Source organism: Blennius ocellaris (genome assembly GCF_963422515.1).
Source record: "Blennius ocellaris genome assembly, chromosome: 6".
NCBI lineage: Eukaryota > Metazoa > Chordata > Actinopteri > Blenniiformes > Blenniidae > Blennius > Blennius ocellaris.
Window position 1 is genome coordinate 9,974,427 of NC_137655.1, and position 19,962 is coordinate 9,994,388.

The 19,962-nt window shown below is 39.7% G+C and overlaps 1 protein-coding gene across 1 annotated transcript in view; it reads right to left on the bottom strand.

Moving 5' to 3' along the window:
• lrp1bb (low density lipoprotein receptor-related protein 1Bb) overlaps positions 1–19,962 on the bottom strand; it is a 292,776-nt gene that overhangs the window by 179,298 nt on the left and 93,516 nt on the right. Inside the window, exon 3 of the mRNA XM_080497951.1 lies at positions 2,014–2,151. Within this exon, the coding sequence (XP_080354077.1) occupies positions 2,014–2,151 (138 nt within the window). The remainder of the gene's footprint in view (positions 1–2,013; positions 2,152–19,962) is intronic.

Here is a 19,962-nt window from a genome sequence, read left to right on the forward strand (position 1 = left end):
TTTACCTATTGATTAAAAAAAAGTAACAAATTAATTGCACAATTTACTGTAATTAAGTGTTAATTACATTGTTTTTCAACTGAAGACTGAATCTTGTAATCGATATATATTCAGGGAAAACCACAGAAATAATGTTGACTCAACACACAGAGATTATATTTAAATTCAAAGATGGCTTTAGCACTATATATATATATATATATATATATATATATATATATATATATCTGTGTGTTGAGTCAACATTATTTCTGTGGTTTTCCCTGAATAAATATCAATATAGTACTGTTCCAAGTACTGCACTTTTCTGGACTGGGATGTCCGAGGTTGTTCCAGGGATCTTCTGTAGCCACTTTGGGGGTTACTGCCCCGAGTGCTCCGATTACCACGGGCACTACTGTCACCAAAGTTTCGCAGTCAACTGTGACTGTGGGTTTCGAAGTAACCATTCAGCCCACATCCTTTTCATGTAACCCCTCTGACTAGGGTTACTTGAGTAGTAGCATTTCAACAGAGCCTTGTTCTCGCATCTCGCCCATCTGTGCTTTGTTCCAGTAGCCAATTTCTCATCAAGGTGCTCTGGTTCCCCAGACCTTGTTTGGCCGGGTGACGTCTGAGCCGGCATCTCATTGCTTTCATTTTCACTCATCATTGTATGAGGTAGGCAGTAGCGTGAAGGGTCTTGCCCAAGGACCCACACTGGATGCTGTTCATTGCTCAGTGCCCCAAGCGGGAATCGAGCAAAAAAAAAAAAAAAAAAATATATATATATATATATATGTGTGTGTGTGTGTGTGTGTGTGTGTGTGTGTGTGTGTGTGTGTGATGAGCACCACCTAATAGAAGGGCACCCTCCTTTTCAAAGATGTGGACTCCATGAAGACGACAAAGGGTAAGCCAAGTTCACAAAAGAGAGAAAAAAAGAGATAAACAAGAAAAAGAAAAAATAATTTCCCAGTTTAACCGTGTTCATATACATTTTTCAAAGTTGGAATTCAAACCTTCCCCACCTTCCAGTTAATCAAGAAGATACCGCAAATGCTTCTTTTTTTTCCTTAGTCGTTCCACCCTCAAACCCCTCTGTCGCCCCCTGGGGGAGACATGCTGCGACTCTAAAACCCACTACTGCAGTGAGTCTTCAGCTCAGTGCCAACAAGGCGACTTCTGGACCCGTCACAGCCGTGAATCAAAAGCTGTCACTTCACTGCTTCTCACGCTCAGACAGAGACAAAGCCCAGCATGACTTTAACTGTCTTACAGGTCAGGAAAGGTTGTGGCTTCTGCCAGACTGGAGCTACTGTGGTGCCAAGACCACAACGATCACGAGGAAAATGTTGCCTTATCACAGGAGCCAGGTGTCTGTGGCAGCTTGGTATACTCGCAAAAGAAAAAAAAAAAAAACAAAAAGCAAAAAAAACAACAAAACTTGTGTACAACACAACACCTGGTGTTACTGTCATGCAGCGTCTCTCACCTGCTCTGACAGAAAGGATGATGAGAAGTCACCTTGGCAAACAGATTAACCAACAAATGGAAAAACTGCTTACTCAAACAACCGCATTGTGAATTAAAATATTTATTAGCAGCCAGTAGGTAGGTAGTTCGGATAAGCTGTAATGTGCTCATATCTTTCAATGTTGGATTGAGTTGTAATATATTAAAAGCCAACTTTTACATCTGCTTATTTGTTTGCTTTGTTTGTTTGTTTTTTTCTTGACCAAATAAAGGATTACTCGTTTTACTAACTTTAACTTCAATTAGCTCAGCTGAGGTTTGCAGTAATACACCTCCAATAAAAATCCCTTTAATAAAGAAACAATATTTTACAAGGCGATATAGCTTTTAAAGTCAATACCAATTGAAATGGTAAAGCAAATTCAACAATCTTAATAATCCAAATAATGTAAAAATGATCTGGTTAATTAGCATGATAATGAGGATATCTATTAATTTATTCACTCTGAAACCCAAGGCAGAAGAGAAGCAGGATATAAAAACATAATTAACTCTTACCTCGACAGTGAACTCCCTCGTCGTACCCGTCTTCGCAGTCTCTTGCGCCATTGCAGAGTTTGTTGAAGTGAATGCATTTTTTTGTCCCCACGCACTGTATGTGATTGAGTGGACATCTGATCACCATCTCCTGCGCACCTGGAGCCAAAAAAGAGAGAGAGAGGCCATCAAAAACACAGCAGTTACTTCGGCATTAATAATTAATATTTACTGCAAAAACCAAATGAATATCAACAACGTTTTCTCAGCATATGGAGATCCTTGCATAGTGAGAGAAAAAAGGCCACATAAGGGGAAGAAAATGTATATTTCATTGTCATCACCGTGTGTATTTTCTGCTGGTAAACACTTTTTTTTTTTTCCATATGTTTTTTTTTTTTTTGAGGAGGGCTTTTTCTTCAAAGTGCTGATACCTCAAGACCTCTTTTCATGAGAAGAAGGAGAACCCATGCATATGCAAATGTATTTATACTTCATAGCATTGTTCTTTACACACAACAGATGTTTGCACACGCCGCTTCGCAGCCATGCTGGTGACGTCCTGTAACAAAATGCCCCGGTTCTCACTGCCAGCAAGGCGAGCGGCGGCGAGCAGCTGCTTAAGGATTCATGAGGCACGTAGGTGACCCTCATTCACGTGGCGGTGGCGCGGGCACATAAAACACAGCTGACCAGTACACCCGCACTGTAAATGTGTCACATCGCCACCTCGACTACATTGATATCAATTACCAATGTGCCGTTGCGAGGCATTTAATGGGGAGATTTATCACCCATGTGATGAGATCTGCAACAATCCCCAGAGTTCTCCTGTTCCCGAAGAACTCGCATCCCGGCACACTTGGACCGTCTCAACTGTGCAAATGCCTATTCACAGCATCCATTTCCACTTTGTAAGGTAAGAGATGCCGCAATTAATGTGGCTATTACAAAGAAGGCTGTCAGCCCCTGCAGATTTACAGAGGGGATATGTGGACGAGTGGATGTGCGTCATTATTGACACAATAATGTCTGACATTAGTTTCACCTCCCAAGTATTTTACTGCCTGAAAACGGTGGCGGGGGATCTTCTTCTTTAATGAATATGTCTTGGCTTCCAGCACATTTTGGTAAGTCAAATATAAGTGACCTTGTCTCTGGGAGTTCATATTTCATACATGAGCAATCTGGCAGCTTCATCTGCTGGATTAAAAAATGTCTTGAACATTACTCCTTTCAAATCTTCTTCCAGTTTCAGGGTAGACTTCAGGATGCGTGTTTTGATTAAGCAGCAAATGCCACAATATATTTTTGATCATTCTAGTTTTGTATATAAAACAAGAAAATACATATGGCAGATACCTAAATTGTTTCCTGAATTGCTACAGTGTAAAATTATTATCAGCAGAGTACTTTAGTAGTAGATAATGCATTTGCTTTTTACTGTGTTATACATATATGTGGTTAGTAGGCGTTAATTGAGGTTATTAGTATGTTAAGGCTGTTTTTCTTATTCTGTTTATATGCAAGCGATAAGGACCAATGAAGGTTTTCAAGGTGACTGAGGTATTGTGTTTAACATATTACTGGGTTCAATAAGGGATGCATATGCCAAGGCCACAGTGGGAATTAAGATCAGGAAAGGAAAAAAAAAAAAAAAACAACAACAATTTAGGCTGCTACTAAGAGCACCATGGGCACCAATGGGTTTGGAGCACCACAGACATGTATAGGTGCATTACTGCATAGTTCACAAGCAAAACACTTAACGTGGTTAATTACTGCCGTATTGTCAGAATTATATGATTTTCAAAAAAAAAAAAAACATAACTATATGCTGCTAGTGGTTTGATTTATTCTTCAAAATAATAATGCTTTTGCCTCTGTGACAGGGTTAATTCATTTTAATTAGTTATTCACACAATGTTTGTGAATTAGTTATGATTAATCACATTTCTTGTTCCATTTGTAAAATATTGCGTTTTGTGTTTCCATGGCACGAATGCACATTACAACGAAAGATCACTAATCATAGTTTATTCAGTCTTCCATGCCATTTATTCTGAAACTGATTTGCTCTGTCATTTTGTGGAACACATATGACATATTGGTTACATTCCTGCTTTAGATGATCAGCTAAGCTCGATTATCTTGGGTACTGTATTTGGACACAGCTGTACACTGAGCTAAATTTAAATGTTAATTTATTTGGTTGTATTTACAGACATTTTATAAACATATATAATTGTAGCCAAAAAACCCACGACTTATTTTAACTGGAATATTATGTTTCTTTTTTTGGGGTTTTTTTGTCTTTTGTACAGCATATTGTAACACATTTTTTTTTTTGTCTTGGAAAAAACACATGTTATTACTATTATTCTATAAATATATTAATTAGAATATATATTGAGCATAAATAATTTGTATGCACCTTTATATCAGTCTCAATAAAAGACTTTTTACAGCTTAAAGAAACACTGGGCACGTTTTGTGCAATATCTCAGACTTCCCATTTTTGTCAACTATATATATTTTTAGGGATTGACTTTTGCAAGTTACAGTATTTAGAGGAAGTAGTTGCCAAATGCAGAGAACAGCTTTAATGCTCGAAGCGAACCGGGCACTCTGTCACACAACATTCAACTCAGTGCCCCGGTGTCCATTTGGCAAATGTGCTACTTAACACCCAGCTGTAAGGGTCCCTGACAACGTAACCATGTTGTCAGCCTTTCCCCTTGCTTTCTCCCCACATGGGTCCTAATCTAATGTGATAAGGGTAGGGATGGTGCATGAATATTCAGTGGCTCTGATCTGTCATGCAGGGGTACACAGATGGTCTCTCAACGGCTGAGGTGCTCAGAATTCCTCCGTCAATTCCCAAACTACTGTACTATATCGGATGATAGCTCGAAGTCAAATATACAGGATGGTGCGCTATGTCAAGTAATTCATCCTCTGACACCAGTACAGGAGCTTCTCTCTTCTTTGCTTCCCATTCCAAGGTGTTAGTGACACCTGAAAACAATGCCCCGCATGCAAAATCTTCTGACAAACCTGCAATTAGCTTGGCCAAATTGGAAATCTCAAATATTTATTTTCACCTATGAAAAAGAGCAAATTAAGAGGAAGCCACAAGTGATTACATCTCCCTCGGACCCATTTAACCATCTGTAACCATAAATAAGCACATTATTATGCTGAAATGTAAAGTAATTTCCTAACTCCGGATCTGTATATGCTGAAGTGCAGACAGTTAAAATAACTACTTTATTCTCTCGGAGGAAATAAATAACTGTAGTAAAAGGAAACAAAAAGAACTGGCTAGCACGAAACATGAATGACACACCAGGTTATGTTTATATATTTCCAAAAGAAAGTACCCATTGATATTGAGTCATCATGTGTTGAAAACTGCACATGAACAAGAAGACATGCAAACTGTAATAAGTCCCTGTTGTGTTGAATAATTCCCAATGTATGAATCATAAATCGTTTTAAAAAGAAGCTGTGCGGTCCAAGAAATGGTTTGATAAATGAATAATGTCCACAGATGAAATGGGCAAGCACACTTAAATACCAGTTTAATCATAACACCTTAAGCGGAAGGCATGTATTCCCAGTGGAAAGCTAAAAGAGAGAATTGAAAAAAACCCAAAAAAAACCTAATACGCTTATTCAGGTAAAGAGGAAAGTATTTAAGTAGTGCATCAATATGTATTAATGTCTTAGTTTACAAAAAGAACTCTACGGAGATAAAGAAGTAAAAAAAAAAAAATTCCCATCTCGTTTAAATACTGCACATTTATTTTGCAGCACAGCCGAGAGAGGCCATATACATGTCCTGCAGCAGGCTGCTTTCACTGCCTGGCATTTTGACTTGTCACAGCACGGGAGGAATTATTGCCAATAATGATGGCTCTGTTGTATTTAGTCTCCCAGTAAGCCATGGCAGTGACACAGAGAGCACAACAACACAAACACCCTCCAAAAGTGTTTGCCATGAAAAAAAGTAATGAGGTCTGCAGAAAAGAAGCTTGGGTTGAAATGTAAAGTGCAGCCGCAATCACGAAAAAAGAAAAGATACACCTTCAAGGCTGCTGACATACTTTTTTTTTTCTATTGACTAAAACGGCACAAACATCAGTCTATTGAATCATATAAGGTCAATGAAGGAAGTGAAGATTTTTTTTTTTTTTTATCCTTTTTCCTTTAAGAGGGCTCAACTGTGCCAACAGAAAGAAAGAACTGCTTAAGACTTCTAGCCTGGTGACATTTACTGACTGAAGTAAATAAGACAGAAGTCAGACTAATGGAAAATGAGTTTATTCAGGTTGAGATGGGATCAGGAGACTGCTGATGAAAATTATTTAAGACGTGCTTTCATTAATTAATGTTATCATTATCATAACTCCGCTGTACTGGATTTTGCAGATGATGAGCTGCACCTTTTTCCATAGTTTGAGTGGTTCTGCAACTTATTGTCAGGTCTGACTTATCGTATTTATCAAAATATATAACACGTATGACACAGCTGGTATTAGGGTGAGCCCCTGTCCTGTTCTGTCCGGGCCGCACAGCGCTTTAATGTCTTTTCTACCAAGATGATCGAGTATGAAACTACCTTCATCATTCAGCCGTTAGCATAGCCACCTGCATTGGCATCAATCAGCCGTTACTGCCGAGGTGCGTTACCCGTCCACTGCAGAGGAGCAGGGCGGACACAATGGGGGAACAGATGACTACCGTCTGGCTCATGCGGGCCGGAACCAGGCTCGGGCGCAGATGCTGCAACCGTTCGGCCGGCTCAAGCCTGGCATATATATCGATCAGCCGGTTAGTTTGACAACCACCGGTTTTACATCTCCATGGGCCAAAGCGTAGCGGAGAAAGGGCATAAAAGTGTGAATATAATGACAACTGGCCATGAGACCTTCACAGTGGTGTTGGCATGTTGTGGAGATGGACCGAACTTGCCACCGACAGTCATTTTCACACAGAAAACCATGCCTTCGTCTCGGATTTTGTGAAATAAATAAATGTGACTTACAGTCCAGTGTGACTTCTATATGTTTTTTTTCCTCTTCATGACTAATTTTTTGACTGGTGGAATGTATACTTTAGAGCAGTGCTTCTCAAATGGTGGGGCGCTCCCCCCTGGGGGGGCGGGGTGGGGTGTCAGGGGGGGCGCGAGGCGGGCGCGACTTTCAGTATTAGTGTCTTTATTCATGCTTGAACAATTAAAAAAAGGGCCTCCAGCCACTAGGTGGCAGCAGTGCTCAAACTCATCAACAGGCTGCCTGTTCAACCAGTAGAGAAGAAGAAGTACTACACATGCGCACCGGTGTACAGAGCTGGCGGAGGAGGAGGAGGAGAGGTGGAGAAGTTTCTGACAGGAGTGAAAAGAAATAAGGATGAGGCGTCAGAGGAAAAGAAAACAGGTGAGAGTAAACATAAACCTAGTCAGAGCAGGAGATATGACGATGCCTACATCGCCCTTAGGTTTACCGTGAACACGTCGGGAACCAGGAAACACCCGTTTGTGTTTTATGCCTAAAAACTCTGGCAGCGGAGCATGAAACCAAATAAATGAAGACGGCACCTGGAGACCAAACACCATACACCTGGAGACCATACACCCGTTATGTCAGTAAGGCACTGGAGTTTTTTCATCGTAAACTCCATGAGTATCGCCAACAAGCCGGTCATTTTGTCAGCGCGACATCAGTAAACAAAAAAGCACTGTTAGCCTCTTACAAAGTTGCCCACCACATCGCAAGGTGCAAAAAACCTCACACCATAGCAGATTTATTTTGATAATCAGGCGATTGTATGCAGAATGCTGGTGCCAGCAACTGATACAGTGGTTTATACAGATAAATAAATACATATTATCAAGTTCTCAATGGTAGTACAATTCGGGGGGGCCCTGAAAAAAATTCTGTCCTCTAGGGGGGGCGTGACAGAAAATAATTGAGAACCACTGCTTTAGAGCGACTTATAGTCCGGAAAATATGGTATATATCTCAATCAGTCTATGTGCAAAACCGGCCTGCAAAGAGGCTCCAATTCAGCCTGCCAAACGACTCAAAAAATGCCCTTTTTTTTTTTTTTGGCTGTATGTGGACCCCTGATAAATAATGTGTTTAACACACCTGATCGAAGTAATCAAACATGTAAAATTACATAAGGACCTTGTACTATATTTTAAATTTGGTATGTAAACGTAACCAAAGAGCAGCTGTCTGACGATGTAAATAACATACTGCTACTATTTTGTTGATATTTTCTATGCGTGCAAACAAGTAGTTTGTGGTGTAAATTAAAACCAAGAGCAGCTCCACGATGACAAAGATTGTGCCCCAATTACTGATAGTCTACAAAATGTACATTTAAATTCCACTTGAGCTCAAAACAATAATACTTATATGATGGTCATTCCAGAGCTCTTTACATTCTGATAAACAAATATTCCCATATGAGCACACATCCATCCACCTATCTTGTCCGTTCCGCTACTCCAATCCATGATAGCATGGGAATTGAGCCTCAGCTGGTCACCAATCCATCATAATGTGCACACGGAGAAACAGACAATCTCACACACTTACAGGCAATTTGGAGATGCCAATCAACCCCAAACACATGCTTGTGGACTGAGGGAGAAAAGCTACACACACAGAGGGAGGAACATGCAAACTCTATATGGTGAAGCAAATTCCAACACAGCCAAACTCAAAGGAGGCATCTACTTCAACATTATTCTCATTCATACATATAATTGGCAACAAAGGCACCGTTTGTCCAAGAGCTAATGAAAACAAACATTTTTAATGAAAATGTCCATTCAACGCAGGCACATCCATGATGATACAACATTATGTCCATGATTGAAAAAAGTACTTCAAATTAATCAACAAAAAAATGTCTTGTATATATTGACATGTTGTCAAATGCATGTTGCATATCAAAACAATTCATAGATGCTCAGCATGCACAGTGTTTCCATGTTTTCTATAATATGCAGCCTTTTGGATAGTTCATGGAGAATATTGCCAACCATCAGCACAAAACTTACAATACATCCCTGGACCAAGCATAAAATTTTAGCTCATTATGTGCAATGTGATTTCAATAAACACTGCACTACAGATTTGCATATTTCTTTTCAGAGGAAGTTCATTAAAAATCATGGTATTATTTGCGTACTTCTAAAATGAATGAGAGAGACCAGCTGGGCCAAACTAATACCTCTATTTAATATAAAAAGAGAGGCTTCTGGAGAAAACTTTCAGCAGCTATGTTCATTATGATAATCATGGTAATCTGAGCCACTTCCAGTTTGTGGGATATAATGGATTCAGAAAAAAAGAAAAAAAAATAGGAGGACCTGTCAGCGGGGGATGGCTCCTTGAACTTTTAAGCATAGAGATTTATCGTGTTCTTTAGAAATAATGATGTCATTTCCTTAATTTATGGTTAAAGTGCATGATCAAAGAAGCCTGACCTCAGGCAACATCAATGTTGTTCCCATAATGGCTTTGTAAAAGTCTCTTTTCGATAGAATCCAGAAATCATTATGAAATTAGCTGCTGTTTGCACTACAGTTTTCAATCTTAAGCAGGTTATTTTAATCAAATAAATACCTGGATAAATAAAGCTTCAGATAAATCCAAACAGAAAATTAATGAGCCAAAGTGGTCGAAGTTGTAGATTTCCATTGAAGGCAACACAAGATGAGAATAGTAATACAGCATACTTGACCTGTAATGCCATTGCCAACACCAAGGCAACCGTTTTCACAGTCTATTAACTAGTCAGATACCTGAAAGCATTAGCTTTGGCACGCACACCAATTTGCATGTAAGCCATGTATTTTTATACAAGTTGTATCATATCTGCATTGTTGAGAGCGTATCTCACGGAGCTACAGAACAGTACGCTGTTCTCGGTCAAAGAGGAGAGCATTCAGTGACCCTGTTTCTGTAGAAAGGATACCAGCTTCTTCCAGGCCTTTAAATAAGATTGTAGGAAAATCACACTACAGAAAATAGGAATGAAAGTATGAACTAATAAAATGCGTGAACCGGAGTTCATTTTTTACACAGGTTGAGCTATTTTTTGTGCAGAATAGTCGCAGTTATCTTTAAAAAAAAAAAAAAAAGAAAAGAAAATCTACTAAAAGGTTTGGGTTGAAACAAATGTGCTATTTGTGAATGACTTCCGTATATTTTGAGCCAGGTCTATTTTCCACAAATGTGGAGATAGAGGCTGTGTGGGTCAGGCAAACTTTGCACTCATAATTTTAGTTTTAGATTGCCAGAGGAAGGAACACATGGCAGAGGCCTGCACTGTGACCCTCCGACTGTAGTCCAAATAACGATTTTTTATTTATTTATTTATTTTTTACATGAATCACTTCGAACACTTGCTTATGAGTTGAACTGAAAGACAACAGAAAAGGAGCAGTCTGGAACGAACACTGCGGTAAATTCATTAGGGAGCCTCAGCGAGGGCAACCTGCCAGCTGGCCAAATCAGCCTCCATATTCATTGACACACCCCAGTTTGTTTGCACGTGTGAGACTTGTAAAGTCTTTTAAGATAGACTAAAAAGCTTGCAGAGAAGGCAGATCGTTGCCCAACGAGTTACTTCACATTAAAGGTCAGGTGTTTTTTGTTTTATCCAATGTGGAGAGTCGAAGAGCTACACCGAACAGAAGACAAGATCCCAAGGATAAGCAAACACAAGAAGGACAACAGCACCATCTCACAAGACAAAGCACCTTGGGGAAACAGCAAGTCTTAATGCAATGACTGTTCACAAAGCTGCCAACAGTGGGACCAGTCGATTACATAGTAAAAAATAGTCAGCCTCTTCATATGGTTTTAGCACCATACCTTCAAGAAATGATTCTACAGTTCTTATCACTGCCGTCATCTCAATGTCTTTCATTTCACCTCCCAAAACTGGCCGAAGACACAAGCCGGTTGGACCAAAGGCTTTTAATTAAAGCTCCAAGTGAGGAATTACAATACGCTCGGGTGCCACCAGCCATAAACAAGCATGAAATTACAAACGGTAGCCGGGAGAAGGCTCTATAGTTGAGTTGGATAATTAGCCCCAGGTGCAAACACATCCAAAAATATAATGCATTTGACAGCGCATACCATTTTCCGATCGGACTTATGTGTGTGTGATGTTTATCCAACTCGGATTTGGAGACGTCACTTTGCTTCTCATTGACAGTCAGCAGAGATTACAGTGTGTAATCCCCGACATGACACCTGATAAACCTGAAAGGTAAACTGAATTACATGAAACAATTAAATGATGAACATTACCGTTCTCTCGTTGAGGCTCGGTCTCTTCTTTTTGTTCACCATTCAGGTTTGCATGCTTTATTTTCTGCCCTGCTTCCCACTGTCACTCCTGCTTCACTTTTTTGAGGCAATTGTTGAAAGATCAATAATTTTCCATTCCTGACTCGAAAAACCAGGTCATCAATCCTGTGGACTCAGATGTCTGACTTGTGTTGAACTCTGGTTTAGATGACGGATATGAAGAGGGCTGATTTCTACAGATTGCCATCAGTGGTATGGAGGGTGAGCAGGTCACTTCGCAAGTTCCCCTGCCATAGATCTCGATGTTGATGAGGTCAAAAGCGCCATGTAGGATAAATACTGACTGCTCATGAGCACATTCACCATACAAGCTTCATGTCGGCGATTTATAGCAGGCTGCTGTGTAGAGTTTCCAAAACTTGTAGACAAGCAGAAGAAAAATGAAATGACATAAATGAAGTTTTCAGAAGTAGTGCAATGTTGTTAACATATTTGAGGTCAAAAGCTGCGTCACTGGCGTGGAAGAATAATCATAAAGTGTAAAACGTATGAATATTTCAGGTGTGCGTGTGTGTGTGTGTGTGTGTGTGTGTGTGTGTGTGTGTGTGTGTGTGTGTGTGTGTGTGTGTGTGTGTGTGTGTGTGTGTGTGTGTGTGTGTGTGTGTGTGTGTGTGTGTGTGTGTGTGTGAGAGAGAGAGAGAGAGAGAGCCGGAGGCATCTAAAATTCATGGAAACTCTTCACCTTGACAAGTAGTCTGTCGGTGGGGAAGTCATTACTGTTGTCATCCTTAAATCTCCAAGAGGGTTTGGATTATCATTTGCTGGGGCTCTGTGATGCTGTGGATTCACTTAAATGACTGATGGAACAGAGTGATATATTTCAAGCTGTCATGTAACAGCACTACAGTTGAACCATCCATGTGCCCCCCTCCAAAAAACTGAAAAAAAAAAAAAATCTTTGTAATTGACTGCTTTGGCTGTTTGTGTCTGGATTTGCATTATATCTCCAGGGCGCACAATCCTCGGTCGAACTCTGGCTGCTTGTAGGCACCGCTTGTCACAAAGAAAGTGCGTCAGCCATAGTTGCAACTTTCAACAGTTCCTTGGCAACAAAGCAAACTGCTAAACGCCAGGCTGATAAAGTGCATCCGCATAAACAACAGCAGCCTTCCCTACCTTCAGACATTTTATCAAATGTAAAATACAGCTCTCCACAGCATGCTCCCGTTTTCAAAGATGCAGTGGTCCTAACAGTGAGGCTCTTTAAAAGAATAACTTTTTTTTTTGTATGACCTTTGCATCCCTGACATTTGAAAAGCTGCACTAAGCCAAAGGAGATTTTTTTCTTTATGCTGTATTTGTCCCACTGCAGACATGCAGACAATAACTTTGCACAGTTCAAAACTCCAAATAGCTCATGTGCGACAACAGACAACAGAAGAAAAGTATTTCCTTCATCCATTCAGTTTAGTGACTGTGGCCCTTTGTCCTTAATCATGTAGTCTTTTAGAGCAGATACACCCTCCCGGACTGCTTTCCCACCTGTTGCATCACCTGGCCTCGCCTGGCCCTCTCCTAACCCGTTCCTATTCCTCTAAGCAACACCAGCGGTACACACACAACCACTTTATCACAGGGTGTCAGTTCAATTGCTTGTGTGTTTTCTGCCCTTTTCAAGTATTTTGTAACTCTGCTTGAGCCTTGCTCGTTTTTTACAGCTTCCAGCCATCATTGCCTGCTGCCGCTCGCTTTCCTTTTCAATATGTTTGGAAATTAATAGTTATTCATACCTCCAAACTAGTTCTTGCTGACTTTCAGCATCAATAGCTCAATGGGCAAGTCATTTAACACTAACCAAATCATACAAAGCATCCAAGAAGCATGCAGGGAACGATCTGAAGCAGCTTCCTTCCTGGTGGGTTTGCTTTTTTGGTTTTCTTGTTGGTATTGCTACCTTGGGCTAAATCTGCCTTATGTGATACAATGGTAAACACTGTTTGACGTGTGTGAACATGATTAAAAGTTCAGAGAAGCTGGAAGTCACTTTTGTGTCAAAGCTGACCTGCTGGCAAAGACATGTCATTCTTAAAATCACAAAATAGTGATTCAAAAAAGTCTGTCTGTAGCTTTGCGGTGTTTTATGATGACTGACTTAAATCATCTTATTGTATGCAGGACAACTACACACAGCACCCAAATAATCAAGAGGGGCACGGCTAAAGGGTGGAATTAGGCTGCTATTTAGGAGTTATGCATGTTCTGCTTGTGCAGGTGTGGGCCACTGGGATCAAAATCATAATGAGTTTTTTTATTTGATATATTTTTTTATACATTGATGATCATATCCTGAACGGAGAGACATGTTTGATGAGACCTGAAGGTGAGATGTACAATTACAGTGTTCACCTTTAGAGACCCCCTCTGACATGCGGTGAGTTACATGCGGTGAATTATGTGTATTATGTGACATGTATTCTCACAAAAACGCCCAGTTTCATCCCACAGCACAGTGGAAAAAGATCAAGTGTTGACATGTGTGACATCTCATCTTCACTGTACAGCTCAGGATCAATGCACTGGTGTGTTGGACGAAATGAACCCCCTCAGGACAATGGACCACAGCAGCACACCATGAAAGAAAAACAAAAATACAACAAAACATTGAAACGACAAATTTATCACTACAAAGAGCAGCATAACTAGTCAATACAGACACTTTTGTGACCAACTATTATGCAAATTATGTAATCTAAATGTTCTTGGGATCAGCATTAAATGAATAATACATACAGTATGTTGTCGTTGAAACAAGCTAAAACCAATATTCACTGAGAATAATGATCTCATTAGGAGTATAATGAACACTGTTCAATTTGAGGGTGGCATTCTTTTATCAAAGGAACAAATGCACAATTGTGTACACACTTGATCCCCAGCTGAATGAGTTGCTATCATGGCATCATCTTGTGTTGACTCCCCATCACAGCACTGCCATATTGCAGTCCACACACCATATCACTGGACCAAAGGCACTGTAATACATTATTAGAAACGAATATCTGTTCATTACGCACACCTGTTTAACATGCTCCGTCACATGGCTGCAGATTGCATTTAGCATTTTCTTCTTGTTTCTGAGCCCCCCGTGAAGCTTTAATGCTCAACTTAGCATAGCATCAGGAGCTCAATACTCGACCATGAATATGAGACAATAAGCATTTTCTTCCAAGGGAGAAAAAAAAAAACAGTCTTGTGTTTGGATCAAAACAGGACTTTATTTTAATGAACACTTCCTAATTTGGTGGATTCACAATGATCTTCCAACACTGTGCTTTATACGGTTTGAAATTTGTCTCTTTGAAAGACTTGAAAGTATCAAAACTTTTGTATTTCAAATGTATTTGTGACTTCTTCAATTAGTGCGAGTGAGTGTGTGAGTGTGTGATGACTATTTTGAGTGAATTTTTTCTCTTTCATGATCTGGCAGGTAGTGCACGCCGCTTATTCTCCAGCCTCTCTTCCACAGAACTCTTGATCTCAGAAAGACTTTCTGAACAAATAAAGTTTAACGAAGACAGAACGGGATATATCCTCGACAAACAGCATGCAGACCACAATTTCGTGAAATACTACCTTAAGGGATAGGTGCCGCTTTTCATTATTTCTTTGTTGTTGGCTTTTAATGCTAAAAACAGCCCCACTCACGTTTGTATATCTCACACCGTCACAGCCTCGAGTGACCTTCTGCTGAACTGAATTCCTTTGTTGCTCCAAATGAGCATTGTGGATTTCACTTACTCTGCAATTGCTTTAGGAAGCAATGTCTTTGTGGAGTGGAGGACGCAATACAGCAAACAATAAACCTTTCCTTGCACAGATGGGCACATCTGCGACAACATGTGAAGCCGTCTTTCAAAGAGACTGTCATCAGGAAGAAGGAAAAAGTAAAAAAAAAACAAAAAAAACAAAACCAGTCATTTGCTCACAACAAAGTGAGTGAGTATGACACGAGATGCCGCCGTCAGTGCCCTGTCTTGTATGGAAAGTCAATATGTTCAAGTAAGTAAAGATTAGTGTCTCACTTCTCTGTGTGAAGGTTGCAAAGGTTTTCTCCAAAGTACTGCAAAAAAGTGCACAGTGCAATAACAGGAGTGAATGTACGGGTTAGTTTTATTTATTTTATCCATTCACTTGTCATGGACCATGTTTAGAAAAACAAACTGACTGAGACCAAAATTATAGTATTCTAGCTTGTTTTTTTTTGTTTTTTTTGTTTTTTCCACAGTCCCTGTAGATATATGAACGGAGAACCAGACCTGAAAAGTGAAAGCTGTATTAATTTTCAAAATGTCATAGAAAAATGACCAGCATACAGGACACAGTGTTTCAGACCTTTGGATAATAAGGCGATACTAATTGCCCCACAACAGCTCCTGGGGGAACTATCTGGTTCTTTCAGCTGTTTAAATGCACCACTTTCTTCCCTTGGTATTTATTAACTCAGCATATTTGCCTTGGGCCAGTATGAGGGAACGTGGTGATTTTTCGTAGTCAGGTTATCATTATGAGCGCCCACACAAACCAAAAGTGACTCTGGCCAAACCCATTCAAACCCTGAGGTAATGAACGAGACATTGGATCAGAAGAGCAATGTTTCTAAAAGCTGTGACAAACACCACTGTGCTTCGTATAACAAAGACAACAGGAAATAGAATAGCTGCATATTTGTCAAACAGCAGTTGAATAGTTTACAATGCAAACTGTTTTGTTTAACCATTCTTACTGTAGCATCACAATTGTCTCTTATGTGATGTCCAAGAACTAAAGCCTTCTCTTTCAGATCTCCACATTCCTGATGTGAAGCCCACACAATCATACATGACCCTTCACCTCCTCTCCACTATTAATTTCATTTCATCTCCTCTCAAGGAGTTGTTGTTGCAGGGCGACTCCAGCAAGGACACGGCTACTAAAAACACCATCTTTCATCATCAACATCATAAACAAGACATACTGAAATATCAATGTTTTAATCTATACGTTGTATATCTATTGTGTAGGTTGTTTTAATTGTGTTTTATGTTATACCTTCATGAGATGCATGTCAAATATGAATTTCCTTTGATGGACAATATATATGTATTTATTTTTTCTGATGAAGTGAAGGTGCTCTTACATGCCTTGGCCTTGGATTTCTCAATCAAGTTATAAAAGATTCACTGAAAGGCTTTGACCTCTGCCTTTATATTTCATGCAATGTAATGAGTTCCAAGGCCCAGATTGTTGCAGTGGCCTGCAGGTTAAATCAATGGATCGTAAGCCAGTAAATAAGTCTTTTTTTTCGTCTTCTTCTTTGGCTGGGAGGCTTTTTAATGAGGATCATGGATAAAGTATAATACATGCCGCAATTGGGAGGACATGCATTTTAATTTAAATACCCTCTGGCAGTGATTCAGCTCCCCTGAAATAATCATCGAACTATGACTATGTTTATAGAGTGGCTATGGGAAGAGGCTCATTTAACTCACCATCTATTAAACAACTCATTATTTGTAATTAATAGTTAAAGAAAAGCTATTGTGATTTATTTATCCTGATTTAAATCACAGCCACTGCATGACTCCAAGATGGATCCACTCTTAATGATTATAGGACAATATTCTCGTTGGGTGTGGTGGTGAGCATGTGCGACTGCGTACTTGGGGTCGAAGCTCATATCACTCACCGTGATGCATTGTTCTCTGCCACAGCAGCGGCGAAATAATGTAGGTTTTAGTATTTAAAAGTCACACCGGTTCCATGACGGCAAGCATGTCGGATTATAAAATATGCTCTCTTCTTCAGTTCTCAGGGTGACAAGCTGGGACGCTGTCCTTTACAATGCTCGTACCAAGAGAGAATACAAAAGGGAGAATGTGTCAGAGCAGCTTAGCTGCTGAGATGGGGGCTGAGAGAGCAAAGACAAAGCGGAAATGTGCTCCTCCCAGTGTGTTGCTCTGACAAGGATGAGACGTTGTGTGGGTGCAAGATTGTCACCACGCAACAAAATTCACACACTAATGGTTTTGCCAGAGACAAATGCTCAAACATATGGAAATGTGTTAAACTGCAGAGGCAAAGCAGCAGGCACCGAAGTGAATCTAAGCTAATGACATATTAAGAGCAAAAAAAGTATGAGTTCTCTTTCATACAGCTATCACATTTTGTCAGGAGGAGACAGTTCTAATCACAGGGACTCCTGATAGCGTGTTGTGCCTCGGATTCCGAGTGCACAGAGAGGTGCAGACGCAAAATATCTGTTATGCCTCATCCCGTCGAACCAAAACTTCTGGAAGAACAGATGGCACAGGCTTGAGGACATGCGCTTAAAGTCTTCAGCAAATGTAGAGAGACAGAAAAAGGGAATTAAAAGTCTCATAAGTATCACTTCTCCTGGTACAAAAAAAAATCTGTGCAAACAAGATGCTTGTTGCAGGTTTAATTTGCACAAAGCAGCAGACATGCATTGTGATCTCTAATTAAATCCAGGTGACAGTGTCAAAGAAACAAACACAGTATCCAATTAACTTCTGCCGCATCGATATTCACAGTCAGTTATTTTTTTTTTGATCTGGTGCAAACAGTGCAATGACAGCATAGTGTAACCTGTGAACTTACTAATAACATGGGAAAATCGTGTTCCCAGAAGACAGGGAAGTAGAATCAAAAAGATCCAATAAACTTGTAGACATTCTCTGAGCTTAATAATTTCGCTAACTAATTGTCTCGCTTCACTTTTCGGTGAGTCAACGGGGAGAGATGTCTCAACAGGGAGGCAGAAATAGCATGGAAGGAAAATAAACGTTACATAATGCAAAAGGCCCACTCCTTTAGCTCAATAACAAGGTGCTACGCTACATTACCCCCTAAACCTCCATCCTACTGGCGCCAATTCTCATGGGGACTATACACATTTGTGATACATTTATTTCAATATGGGACTTGCCAGATAAAATACCCGGCAGGATGTTGATAGGCAGCTGAAAATGCATGGCTCTAGTTACTGCAGTTTCATTTCAAAGAGGCTTAATATACTCTTGGAAGTACTGTCCGCTCCGGTGGGCTATTTGGCCAAACGTTCCAACTTTAACAAGGTTTTGTTCCTGAGAAATGTGCTTCTTTCAAATTTATTATTGATATGATTACCTGAGTTTAACTATCGTTTTTGAAGGATTCCACTGGGCATGTAGAAAGAAGACAAGTCAAGTGCACCAGAAGGTGAAAAGGTCATTTATATCACTAATTGGTTAGCCATTAGTTGAATCCTATGTCATTCATGTTGAATGTTGTGAAATGTATTTCTTTATTTCACAATGCTGGGCTCTACATAAAAAGCTCCTTAGCTTCACAGGTCATCTCATCCCATAGTAGCATGCAAACTGTACCTTTGTTATTGCATTTATATTTATTTTTACTGCATATGCAAATAGAATGATAATGCTGATTAGTCACAATAGGTGTTAGAATTGCATTAATAACTGATCATTCTAAACATGAAGTATTATTTTGTAATTATTTTCAAAAATATTATATGTATTGATTATAGATCCCAACAGTCTTTGACAGTAGTGTCTTCTTTGAATACCACTACCAAAGCATTAGAGTCGGGATAGGGCATAATGTGGTTCAAGTTATGTGAGGGGTTTTCATCCTCATGTATTTTATAAAGTCCCTGTCGAGACAACATAGAACTGTAACGGTATGCTTCTGAAATATCTGCACAAACACACAAACAAAGAACATACCCAAATCAGGATGAAGTCAGATGAGAAAATATGCAGAGTGAATTTTCTTTCTGTGAAAATGATGGTAATTGCACTGAATTGAATTAAACATTTTCAGTGAAAAACATTATTTTGTCTTTTGTCATAGGGAAGCAAAGGAAGTCTGATTAGGGTCTTTGTGACCAGAGAAAAAACCCTTGAATATCCCTTTTTAACCCTTGTTTGTCCACTATTAAAGTAGAGCAGATTGGCAGCCCGCTGTGGAGAGAGCGATGAAAGACAATATATCCTTGATAACCCATGTCGCTCTCTGTACAGTGAATCGCTGCAGATGGGCATCTTGTTCACCCACCAGATTCATGCAACATAAGTGTAGAACTGTGAGCTTCAAGGGCAAAGGAGTTATGGGTTTGCTTAAGTATACTGATTGAAGTGCTCTGAAGTCTTCCAGATACCACATGCATAAATACAAGAGACTTTGAGATCATAGTGATCTCAACCTTTTACCATTTACCCACTAAAATATAATAGTTTTTGATTTGTTGTTAAAAATATAGAGGAATGTTCTTATATATATATATGTGTGTGTGTGTCCCTGGTTCATCTAACTGAACAAAAGTAAAGCTGGAATATCCTGGATATGCGGCCGTCTCATAAAGGTCACATGATTTGCTAAAAAGCAGCAGTGAAGTAGTGACTCGAGCCTCAAGGTCCCAAAGATAATGAAAATTCTCCATATAAACAGCTTAATTGGAATAAACAAGTCCAAACTAATTACGGTCTCAACCGGTTGCACAAGGGTGGTTAAAAGCTGTTAACAAATGTCCTTTATATTTCTTTTCTGCCCGTGCTCACGACCTCCT